General features: G+C 34.8%; 1 protein-coding gene across 11 annotated transcripts in view; it reads right to left on the bottom strand.

Annotated features, from left to right (window-relative positions):
• CHD1 (chromodomain helicase DNA binding protein 1) overlaps positions 1-13,569 on the bottom strand; it is an 88,630-nt gene that overhangs the window by 16,315 nt on the left and 58,746 nt on the right. For 7 of the 11 annotated variants that reach the window (XM_019929654.3, XM_019929652.3, XM_033853054.2 and 4 more), the window contains 4 exons: positions 9,882-10,060; positions 2,422-2,518; positions 1,404-1,455; positions 675-885 (listed from right to left, as the gene is read on the bottom strand). In XM_019929654.3, coding sequence (XP_019785213.1) covers positions 675-885; positions 1,404-1,455; positions 2,422-2,518; positions 9,882-10,060 — 539 coding nt within the window. The other 4 variants (XM_073802342.1, XM_073802343.1, XM_073802344.1 and 1 more) reach the window with 3 other exon arrangements.

The raw sequence follows: 13,569 nt of genomic DNA on the forward strand, positions 1-13,569 counted from the left end.
CCTACTCATTTCCTTATTTCTGATCTTTACTTTTACTCTTCTCAGTATTTTTGTTTGGCTTACAGTAATGATCACTATAATGAAAATATTCCCTTACCAACAAAGGAGTAAAATATATTGTTATTATATTCCAGTTATTTACTACTTAAAGGCTTCAAAAATATAATAATATATGGAGAAAACTTCCTGATTTCAGGACTATCTCAGATTGCTTTAAGTTTAACCTCAATGAATTGTTTTCACATAAATTAATTATTCACATAAATATTAGTTTTTTTTAATGGAATAGAATGTAGAATTCACTACCACCTCACTTCAGCCACAGTCCATCAATCTTTTATTTTACCTTACTTACTACATTTTGAAGAGTATTTGAGCCAATATTCTCCCAAACCAGAATAATGAATCCCATGACTTACAGAACTCCCTACACTAAACTTTTTCTTATTGTATACTTTGATCTTAAATTTATAATTAAAAATCCATTTTTATAGAGAAATTCAGCTCTTAACCAAAAGAACTATATTTCAGTTTTTCTTATTTACAAACAAAACCTTTACCTTACATAAGACTTATTTTGATTACCTGAAGACTGAATTGGCTGATAAAGTCAAATACAACAAATAAAATAAAGAAGACATCAATAAGCAAAATTTTAAAACTGTTAAGTTTACCTGCTGTCTTGCTTGTAGTGATCCCAATCACGATGATCTTTACCATTACTAAAAGAAGAATAGGGTCTTTTCCTAGAGTCACTCTTTTTATAAGAATCTCCCTGATGTCGGTCTTTATGATGATCATGATATTGAGATAAGTGCCTATCAGATGAGTAACTGTCCCTGCTGCTATCATCATGATTTGTATTCTCTTTTAATCTTTCCACATCTGTTAGATAGAAGTGTCCAACTTTTGTTAATGACTTAAAAAAATACATGGTAAACAAAAGTAACTTCACTGCTAGATTATAAGAACTTTTCAACTCCAACTAACAAAACCAGTTCTCAAATACAGGCAGTTACAGCATTTAGAAATGGCTTTACAAAAGCCACACTAAGGCTTACAAATAGGTTACTTTAATCTGAAATGTGAACAATCACAACCGAAAAGTATAAGGCCCTTTTCCTTCTCAGACTATACTTTTGTGACCCTTACACAGAAAGAATACTATTATTCCAAATAATGTTTTTTTAAATATATGTTCATTTCAACAATTATTCTATAATTTTCTAGAAACTGGTAATAGGTTGATTTATGGGAAAGTTAATAATAAGCTAAAAAGGATTATTAAGATACTAGATACAATATAATAACATGGGTATATATCATCTAAAACACCCCCCGCCAAAAAAAACCCCCCCAATTTTAAAATTTACTTTCCAAAACAATTAGCAAGACTTACTTACCTGGATTTCTAATCACTTGAGTATTCAAGTTGCTGTTCTGGTCATTATTTTGCTAAAATAAATGCACATAGGTAAGAATCTTTTAAGTGGCTTCAAACACCCTTATAAAAATCAGGATACAGAAAACCCTTATGCTAAAAGAAGTTCTCACTTAAGATATTAGAATGTATAAATGTAATATTTGCAGATATTTTTTAAAAGTATAAACTATTTGTCCCATGACTTTTTAAAAAGTTTGACTTTGAAATAATTTTAGACTTACAGAAAAGATGCAAAAATAGTACTGAGGGTCCCCATATGCTTTTTATCAGATTCTCCTACTGTTAATATCTTATATAACCATGGTATAATGATCAAAACTAAATAATTAATACTGGCACAATACTATTAACTGAACTACAGACTTTATTCAGATTTCACATTTTTCCACTGAGATCCTTTTCCTCCAGAATCCAATCTGGTACTCCATTACACTCAGTTTTCATGTCTTCTTACTTTCCTCCAAACTGGGACAGCTCTTTAGGTTTTTCTTGTCTTCCATGACCTTGACACTTTTGAAGAATACTAGATAGCTATTTTATAGAGTATTTCTCAATTGGGGTTTATCTGATATTTTCTCATGATTGGATTGAAGTGATGCTTTTTTGCCAGGAATTCCACAGAAGTGATGTACCTTTTTCAGTACACAGTGCAGGGGGTTCATGATGTCAGTATGTCTTATTACTGGTGACATTAACTTTGATAGCTTGTTTAAGGTGGTGTGAGGCAGGTTTCTCCTCTACAGAGCTATTATTTTTCTCTTTGTAATCAATAAACATCTTGGAGGAGATACTTTTAGACTATGCCAATATCTTGTTTTCTTGCCCACTCATTTTAGCTTCCCTTGGAGGATCTTACCTGCAACAAATTTTATTGTGAGATTTTCTATTTCCTTTATTCCTTCTACATTTATTAACTGAATTCTTCTGTAAGGAAAAATGTTTCAATAACATAAAGAAAAAATGATGCATTCATTTACCTGAGATTCCTGCCGTTTTTTAATAGCATGCTTATATAATTTATGTAATTTTCTTGCATCAAACTCAGTAAACTTAGATACAAAAATCCACAGGTTTCTAGAAGAAGAAAAGGCAAGTTAGTCTGGTGGAAAATATTTAGCTTTTTAATGAAATCCCTTCCCTCTACACAGAAATACACACATCTTAGCCCTCTATGGAACAAGGTTTCAGGAGATTATTTCTAGCACTTTTTTTAAAACTTCATATATGGATAAGATTCCAAATAAAACTGGACATTGTTAACTTTTACTTCTCTTTCAAATTCCTTCATTTTACAATCTTTGGATTTGAAAAGTAGTAATCAATCCTAATTTGAAACCAAAGGGAAGTAAACTTACTTACAAATCAGGAAGGGACTCATACTGTGGTTCAGATTAGATACAAAAGGAATAAACTATGTTAATAGTTTGAGTAAAGATACCATCAGATAATATGGATTAAGCTTGTGAATTAAAGGTCCTGAATAATGCATTAAAAAGCAACTGTCATTTTATAATTGTGATGTAATCGTCATGAGAGTAACATGATCAGACACTGTAAACCAAGGACAGTATTGTATCTTTAGGTCTCTCTTCCCATCCCAAGGCTGGGATCAGTAATTGATCATGGTACTCCTTCATGATAAATTCAGATGCAGTCTCTGAATCCTTCTCAACACAGCTTCTTCAGAGGCACTAATAATCAGTGACACTAGAATTGAAGTTTATCTGCCATCACTGAAAAAGTAACAGCTTCATATATTTACAATTTTTTCTTGAACCACTAGCTTTACAGTAGGTATGTTAAAGATTTTGAATCTTGCTTATATAAACAGAGGAAAGAAATTACTAATTAGCCAATGATGGAGGTTTAGTGGACTACCCAATATCAACATCTTTGCTGAGTCAAGCAATAGATTTTTGTTTTTGCGATACACAGGCCTCTCACTGCTGTGGCCTCTCCCGCTGCAGAGCACAGGCTCCGGACGTGCAGGCTCAGCAGCCATGGCTCACGGGCCCAGCTGCTCTGTGGCATGTGGGATCTTCCCAGGCCGGGGCACGAACTGGTGTCCCCTGCATCGGCAGGCGGACTCTCAACCACTGCGCCACCAGGGGAGCCCCAAGCAATCGATTTTAAGTGATTTTTAAAAAATAATAAACTCTGTGTTGTGTGAATAATGACTTCCCAAAAGAAAGCCATCTCTCAGGATATTAATGGAAGAAAGAAGGCCTAAGGAAGCAAAAATTCTTAGCTAGAAAATAACTATTCTCATCCTTTTTTATGGGAGAAATAAAGTTATACAGAAGCACTTAATTGGGGGATTTTTTTTTTAAGATTTATTTGTTTATGGTTGCGTCAGGTCTTAGTTGCGGCATGTGGGATCTTTCGTTGCGGCGTGTGAGTTTTCTCTTCTCTAGTTGTGGTGTGCAGGCTCCAGGGTGCATGGGCTCTGTAGTTGCAGTGCGCGGGTTCCAGAGAGCGTGGGCTCTGTAGTTTGCGGCATGCAGGCTGTCTAGTTGAGGTGCGCGAGCTCAGTAGTTGTGGTGTGCGGGCTTAGCTGCCCCACAGCATATGGGATCTTAGTTCCCTGACCAGGGATCGAACCTGCATCCCCTGCATTGTAAGGCGGATTCTTTACCACTGGACCACCAGGGAAGTCCCAATTTGGGGATTTCTAAACAGCTGAGACATATTTCTCTCAAATACCAAGCATCAATTGCCTATGACTACAAAACATACATTGTTACAAAGGCTTGAATGAGATAACTGTATAAAGTATCTAACCTGTGTCTGGCTAGGTACTTTATACAGTTTTTATATTTTCAAAGCTCTTTTCTATTACTTAATTCCACAAATAACCAGCCTTTAGGTAGGCACAGTCAATGTAGCAGACAATTTTTCAAATAAATGAACAAATGGGGTAATGAGGCTAAGTGACTTGCCTAAACTCATATAGCTAGGTAAGGCTAGAAGGCAGGGCTCTGGCTCCTAATTCTCTTTCCACTAAGATGAGTAATTCCCAGCTTTTTGATTTTGGACATTGATATGTGTGAAGAGCTGCTTGCTAGTAAACTCCTAAGTGTTAGTAAATTTTGGAAATCAGAAATCTGTGAGTCATACAAAAATTGCAAAATTATCCCAGCATGTGTGCATACAGAGATGGATATCTGGTGATTTTCTAAAAGAATTCTTACCAGTGTTGTTAAGACAGTTGTGGCTTTCTCAAGTGTTTTCTTTCCTTTTTGTTTTATTAATTATAAATTACCATTTATAATTTAGTTTGTGACAGCTCTTTGCTTAACTGTGTATATGATGATACCTATTCCTCATCAATATTTTGATCTATAATTTTACAAAAACTAGACTATAAAATTGTACTGCAGTTTAAAGAGCAGTCACCCAAACCCTTATATTTAATGTGCATATGTGTGTGTAATACTCTCAAAATTTGCTTCTATAGTGATACTTCATATAGCCTGTAACACTGGGCTATTTAAATAAATTATGGCATATTAACAGGCATATCAAGTTATAAAGACTAATATTAGCAGGCTATTTTAAACTAATGGGACATTTTCACAATACATATGCACAGACTATTTTGTTTCTTAATTTTCAACATCATGAAAATTTTCATACAGCAAAGATAAAAGAACTTTACAATGATCAACCATATACCTAATACCTAGATTCTCTTATTAGCATTTTACTGTGCTTGCTTTATCACATATGATTCCATTATGTCCATCCCTCTGTCAATCCCTCTAGTTTTTGTTTGATACATTTCAAAGAAAAACAGGTATTAGTATATCTCCCCCCTAAATACTTCAGCATGCATATCATTAACTGGAGTCAATATTATTTAGTTTTTTCTTTTGAAACACTCTTTAGATTATACTACTCTCGGTAATCAACTATCAGTGAAATGAAAGAATGAAGAAATAGCTAATACTGAGTCATGAAAGCTAATTCTTTCAACAAATTTGATAAAAGTTTATCAGATAGCAGTTGGGAAAATTAAATCATTCCTAAATATAGTAAAATCCTTGTAATTTACATCTAACTTAATTAGCCAAATCCTATTATTATCCATTGTTTGACATTAAATTAGAATAGCTTATTTAAAAAAGTATCAAAACGCTGATTAAAAATGGGCAGAGGACCTGAGTAGGTATTTTTCTAAAGAAGACATACAGATGGCTGACAGGCACATGGAAAGATGCTCAACATCAGGGAAATGCAAATCAGAACCAAAATGAGATATATCACTTCACACCTGTCAGAATGGCTATCATAAAAAAGGAAAAACAAGTGTTGACCAGGATGTGGAGGACATGGAGCCCTCATGCACTGTTGCTGGAAATGTAAATTGGTGCAGCCACTATGGAAAACAGCATGGAGGTTCCTCAAAAAATTAAAAATAGAGCTACCATATGATCCAGCAATTCCACTCCTCCGTACTTTTCTGAAGGAAATAAAAACACTAATCCGGAAAGATATATGCACCCCCATGTTCACTGTAGCATTATTTTTACAATAGCCAAGACATGGAAGCAACCTAAGTGTCCAACCATAGATGAATGGATAAAGAAGTCGATCTCTCTCATTCTCTCTCTCTCTCTCTCTCTCTCACACACACACACACAAATATTACACTGCCATAAAAAAGAATAAAATCTCGCCATTTGCAACAACATGGATGGACCCAGAGGGTATTATGCTAAATGAAATATGCCAGACAAATACTATATATTTCACTTATAGGTGGAATCTAAAAAAACAAAACAAATGAACACGTAACAAACAGAAATAGACTCACGGATACAGAGAACAAACTAGTGCTTGCCAGAGGGAAGGTGCATAGGTGCATGGGCAAAATAGGTAAAGGGGATTAAGAGGTATAAAATACCAGTAAGAAAATAAATAAGTCACAGTGATGTAACGTACATCACAGGGAATATAGTCAATAAATACAACAACTCTGTATATTTACAAATCACTAGGTTATACACCTGAAATTAATAGTGTAAGTCAACTATATTTTAATAACAATAAAGTAAAATGCAAATTTGGTCCTGTTTAAAAATAAATGAAGTTAAAATTATGACTAATGTTCATGAGGTTCTATTAATTTATAAAATACTTGAGTTATTTATTAAAGATAAATGAGTGTAATCTGGTTTTCATTTTGTTACTACAACAAAAGGCTAAAAAAATCAGTATGTCTTTAAATTGTTAAGAATACTGTGTTAGGGCAGTGGTCACCAGATGATATTAAAACTTTCACTATTGGTATGACATTAACCTTGAAATAAAATTTATAAGCAAACTTAGAGAAAATTAATTAAATGATACCTGAGTGAAGTGAAATCCACAGCAGCTGAGAAAATTCATCGCCTTTAAATGAATTTATAGACTATCTCTAGACTATCTACATTCTACAGTTAACTCAAAAGAGTAAAGAGGTAGGAATTAATAAACTGTGTTTTTATTAGTAATTAAATTTCTTTTTAAGAATACTTTTTTCCCTAGAAAAAACCTAGTTGAAATTAGATTCTGGTCCTAATTATATCACCTGCTGAATTGTGTGATCTTGGGCAAAACTCCAGACCTGGAACTAGCATAAGAGTGAGCGCCTTGTTGTTAAAGTTCATGCCCTATGCGCCTCCTTGGCCATTACCCCAGTCCCAGCCCTACAAAGCTGTTCACCTGAGTCCATTTTTTTCTTCTGTAAAAATGGAAGTATTAACTATTAAGATTGCCTAAATACAGCATTTTTAAAAGGATCAATTAGAATGACGCATATGAAAGTACTTTGATATACAAACGAAACACAAATATACATTATTATGGTTATCACTTGATTGTAAGTGATTTTTAAATAAAAACTAGTGTTGCATTTCTTCACCATTTGGCCAAAATATTTATATATAAACATCTATAAGCAAGAAATAAAGCAGATAATTATGGTTACTGTAAAAATTTGCTTAACGTCAACTGCTGTATAATTATGGGTGAAGTCCCTATCTTTAAAATTACAGGTAAGGTCTTGATCTTCCTTCCTTTTGTAGAATCAGTAATTGTAGCTGTGTTCTGTGGGTTGGAGTGGAATAGAGCAGGGTGGTCGGAAGTTCAACCTTAACACAAGGGACTCTCCCTTCTACATTTTTCCCCAATCTTTCTCTAAAGACAGCACTCAGACCAGAGCAAAAACTAATTTGCTTTTGAAATATTTTTCAGTTGGGGTCTTTCTGTTCTTTCCCATTTAAAGGAATCTGGTATAACCAGAGACAGTGGCAGCAGGAATAAGTACCAAGGAATATGAAATCAAGGTAGATTGGGAGAAAAACAAAAGCTAATTTGCCCAGCTGGGTAAAAAGAGGAATAAAACCTTGGGAGAGGGCTTCCCTGGTGGCGCAGTGGTTGAGAGTCTGCCTGCCGATGCAGGGGACACGGGTTCGTGCCCCGGTCCGGGAAGATGGCACATGCCGTGGAGTGGCTAGGCCCGTGAGCCATGGCCGCTGAGCCTGTGCATCCGGAGCCTGTGCTCCACAACGGGAGAGGCCCGCGTACCGCAAAAAAAAAAAAAAAAAAAACCTTGGGAGGTAAGGGCGAACACAAAGAAAAATGTCTCCTGGCTATTTGGTCTCTCTTCTTTTAAAGGTTTTTTTACCCCCCTCCCCCATTTCCTAATAACAACCTAAACCTGAAATAACATCCAGTTGTATTAGTCGACATGTAATTTCAACGAGATGCTGCTTATTTCTAATCTAGAAAGCAGGTAAAATAGATATTCTGCCTTCTTCACAACATCAAAAATCTAAACTCTAACTATATTAAGGTTTAAAAACTGGTATGTAGTACACAAGTTTTGTCAGAGAAAATAAGCTCCTTTACACTAAAAAGTAGAAAATAACTTTAATATAATCCTTTAAATTAACTAAATTTAGCTTTAAAAATAACTCACTGCATTTCCTTTTTCCCTAATTTTATCACAGACAAGCAACAATCAAGAATATGTCTGGGAGCCACTGACAGAGAACATTTATTTAACTTTGGATCTTGAATATAAAAAGATAGAGGAATTCCGCTATCTTCTCATTTAATCCTAGTATATATAATTAAACTCTACTGTATTCATGTCCATGTCCTGTGGTTCTGTACTTTAGGGGTCCCTGTATGAGTTGATAAGAGCTTGAGAAGGATGGAGTAATTCTATTTTATAGTATTTAAGGAAAGCATTAAGCTCCGGTGTATATATATTCCAACCATAAATAAAAGATTCAACTAGACACTATGAATAGTACTTGAGAATTATTGCCTCTCATTCTGCATAATATATCTTATCATTATCCTTCAATAACTGAAAAATACGCAGTGCCTTATCATTTTACAGATGATAATACTGGGGGGCTCATAGATATTGGTAACTGTTTAAGGTCACAAAGCCAAAAATTAGCCAGGATGGAACTAAGCATGCATGTCTTGTGATGCCAACTCCAGTGATCATTCCATGTCATTATAGGCACATGACTTTAGGCTCTTCTTCATGTCTGTGAATGGTTTCAGTTTCTTTAGACATGAGCTCAGTTTCACTTGTTTTCAAAAGCCTAGTGATCACGATCAACTTCTATCTTCTCTTTCTAAAATGGGGGTCCTGGTTGAATTTAAGAAGAAAAGGGACAAGGATAGAAGTTTTTTTTTTAACTTTTGTGTAATCATCATGCCTCCTCCAGAAATGTGTCATTAAATTTTTTGTTTTGATGTATAGCTGCACTACATGTAGCAAAGTAATCAGAAGGCTAATAAACAGATATCAATGACTGGTTTATGCTCATTTTATTTTTTTCCTATCCTGTCCAGTAGTCTGGCTTAACAGTGTCCTGGATTTGGTAATCATTAAGTGATTGATTAGTATCATATCATAGCAGTTCAGATTTATAATTTTAAAACCAACTGTAACTTTAAAATCAATCGAATTGCTGCCACTTCTAAGATGAAGAGGAAAACAGAAGTCTGCATTTTACATTGCTTGAGGACATTGAGTTTTACAAGGCTTTAGTCATACTTAGAAGATGAATTGCTAAATTTATGTAACAAATTGGTATACCAACCTCTGAAGATATTACTGAGAATAATTTGGTAAATTGTGGAGATTTTTAAAAATAAAATGCAATTTGAATTTTAATGAAATGCCTTTCACTATTTATTTAAAGGCAGAGATGCTACCTGTGGTTTATCATGATGCACAATTAAGTAATCACTTATTTATAAAAAGCTTTAAAGTTAAAGGAAAAAGTGAAAGCAATCATCCTCAGGTTACCTTTTTAAACTTTTTGTTACCTAAACTTCAGAAGTAGAAAAAAAATTGAAATACAAGAGACAAATAGATGGTTACAAAATTACAAATTTAACACTTCCTGAAAAATACATCACTTACTTTCTCCACTGCTTGATTTGTTCAGGATTTGTATACTCTTTCAGACATTCCGTGATATGGTCTCCAATTTTTATTAAGCACTGTCTAGTATGTTCCAGTTGTTCTCTTTCTGAAAGGCCTTTCTCGGGCCTATCAAGTTGCTTCAAAGCTGCTTTGACAGGCCTCATTCTTTCTTTACACTTTAAAACAGGAAAATAAGAATACAAATACATGTATTAAAACCATGAATTCAACAAAGATCTACTTCTTTCAATCATACTTACTTACCTGAGTAAATATAGCATTGTCTAATGCTAAAACGAGCATTAAATCTCACCTCACAGCTCTTAAACATCAAGCATTTCTCCTTCAGACTTTATTCAGAAAGCAAGGCTTTCCATTATCATTTAAAATCAGTCTTTGCCTAAGTAAAAGCCTTGGATTTTACTTACTTTTTATAAAAATGGTTACTTTTTACACTGTAGAACACCATTCTAAACAGACTTAACGTTAAAAGATAACAAAATATTTCAGAGTATAACAATATTATGTATTGACTATAATATAGAATAAAATGTAAAAAAAGATCTTTATATATTGGCAAAGCTATTTTTATATATAAATACATAAATAATAATCTTTATATAATATATTGGCAAAGCTATTAACATCAATATAGCTAAAAGTATAAACTGTCTATTCTTGGGGCCGAAGTAGCTAATGATGAATTTTGCTTCTATCGTATTTGGGCAGTCGGGGACGTGGGGGTAGTTGATGGAAACCAACCTCTTCCTTGGCCTACAGAGCACTAGCATGCTAGTAAAAGGACAACACACCCAAACTGTACCATTCAGTAAAGTCCAATTTGTGTAATAAAAACTGTTAACCTTATACCAAAACCAGAATTAAAATATTACTAAAAAAGCAAACTGCAGATAAATTTTATTGTATACAAATGCAAAAACAACTTTATAGTAATTATATCCATGAGTAGCAAGTTGAGTTAGTTTGGGGAATGTAAGGATGGATCAACTACAGACAATATATTTAGTTGACCCAATGCCACCATTTATTTACATCACTGCTGTGAAGGGCCTTTCTTATTATCAATTAAGTGTCTATATTATATGTGCAAATTTGTTTATGAGTACTTTATTCTGTTTTATTGACCTATTTCTCCAAATCAGTTGGGAAACTTTCCATTTTGTCAGGAATAATTTAACACTGGAATCATTTATTCTTTAGTTAAAATCAGAACTCAGCCAAGCCTAATGTCTTCTTTAAAAAAGGGAAAATTTAAATTTCCTTTCTAATTTTTAGTGTTACTCATATTTGTTCTCTACATTTTCTGTTTCTTGTTCAATTTTCTAGTTTATATTCTGCTAGGAAATTATTTATTCAACATATGTAGGCTGGATACATACTATATTCTAGGCGTTGTTCTAGACCCAGAAAACAGAGTGGTAAATAAAACAGAGACCCTGCTTTTATGGAACCTGTAGTCTAGTAGGAGAATAGAGCCAATAAGTAAACAAGACATAGTGTTTAAGATGGTGACAACCATGATAAAAAAATAAATAAAGCAAGAAAGAACAGGGAGCTTTCTACCTTACTTAAGCTTTCAGAGAAGGGTGATGCTTGAGCAGGTATCTAAAGAAAATGAAGGAGTAAGCCATTTCAAGCAGAGGGAAGAGCAAGTAAAAATGTCCTATAACTTGTCTGACATGTTCAAGGGAACAGTATGAATTCCAGTGTCGCTGGAACCAAGTGAGTCAGGCAAACAGCAGGAGATGATGGGAGTAAACCATATGCTGTATCTTTTAGACTATTGTTATGAATCTTTTATCCTGAACGAGAGGGAAAGCCATTCAAGGGTTTTAAACAGAAAAGTAACAAGGGGTGACTTTATTATCCCTGTAACAGTTATTGTCAGTCTGGGCTGCTGTGTGGAGTACAAACTGGGGTATGAAAAGGGTATAGGGTGAGATGCGAAGGGTGAAAGCAGTGAGAACAGCTATGAAGCTATTGAAATAATCTAGGAAAGAGATGGCTGTGGCTTGAACCAGTGTGTTAGAGCCAATATGATTTACTCATTGAATGTGAGTGGAGGAAAAAGAGAGGAATTGATGACTAAAATCTATGCTAAGGTCAAGGCCTAAAGATGGGAACTGGAGCAATGATAACTAATGTTTATAAAGCACTTATTAGGTACCAGAGGCTGTGTGTTCATTGCTTTAAATTTGATTCTGACAATAGACCTTTGCAATACCATTCACTCTATTTTATAGAAAAAGAAATTGAAGCTTAGAATGAAATGACATCTGTGAAACCCAGTTTTGACCTCAAACACTTTCTTGACTGCTAAATTATACTGCTATCTAGGAAGGCAGATCAATAAGACACAAGAAAATCAAGAGATGCTAAATGAGGCAAAGATGTCAAGGAAAATGAAGACTGGGAAAAGACCAGTGAATTTCTTAATAATCAGAGCTATTCCCGAATACAATAAAATGTATATACCAAGAAATTTTTTTTTTTTTGCCGTACGCAGGCATCTCACTGCCGTGGCCTCTCCCGCTGCAGAGCACAGGCTCCGGACGTGCAGGCTCAGCGGCCATGGCCCACGGGCCCAGCTGCTCCGCGGCATGTGGGATCCTCCCAGGCCGGGGCACGAACCCGCGTCCCCTGCATTGGCAGGCGGAATCTCAACCACTATGCCACCAGGGAAGCCCCCAAGAAAATCTTAATCATACAAGCTCAGAAAATCTGGAGTCCATGTTTAAAACTATTCCATTATTCCTTTCCATAATACAAGAGATTTTAAATCATTTATGAAGGTTAATGAAGAAGAAATTCATGCACTGGGCACAAAAGAAAACTTTCCATTTCATCGGTTACATGAACAAGTCAGATGGCTAAGGAGGAAATGTGGGCAAAGAAGAGGCAAGAGGTGCAATTTCACTTACCTCAGTAATGGAGCACATAGTGTAGGGGAAGCAGTTCAGAAGAGTTCAGTGTTTTCACCTCAGAAAAGCAAAAGCACACCATCACCCATTCCCACCCAATACAAAGGGGGTAAAAAACAAAAACAATAGAAAATGGATAGAGAGGCTAGATTAAGATCTAGGCCATAAATAGAAAGGTTAGCCTTAAAAGTTGCTAAGGAATCACAACATGTGAACCTGGAGAAAAGATAAAAATGAAAGTCAAGAGATAAGATATATGTTCATTCAAGTAAGTAAGATGGAAGACAGGAGCTGCAACAGCTTACTTGGGAATGTCCCCAATATTCTCAGAGATTAGAGGGATGTAAACAACAGCCAAAAGTGAGGAGGACAAGAAAACTGTGGCAGGAACTATGTTATTTAAAGAGCGTATCTGGAACTATATTAGGGCATGTAATGGAATCAGTAGGAAATGAATAAATGCGTTCTCAGTCTTAATATCATCTAGTCAGAGTACACAATAGGAGAAAATGGGACATGAAGATGAGCTGGGGATCTAAAAGGACGTAGTAGGTCGAACACAAATATAATTTTAGAAGGTGAAAATTTCCATCTTTCAAGTATAGCATTTGATTAGTATCAGTGATAAAACTGACTTAAGATTACACCCATAAGATTATTTGCGTTCCTGAATATATACAGCAAATAAACCCTTTGGAGAAAGGCCAAGATAGATTCTCCCTGACTCTGATGAATATAAAAGC

This window comes from Tursiops truncatus, chromosome 3 (assembly GCF_011762595.2).
Source record: "Tursiops truncatus isolate mTurTru1 chromosome 3, mTurTru1.mat.Y, whole genome shotgun sequence".
NCBI classification, from domain to species: Eukaryota; Metazoa; Chordata; class Mammalia; order Artiodactyla; family Delphinidae; genus Tursiops; species Tursiops truncatus.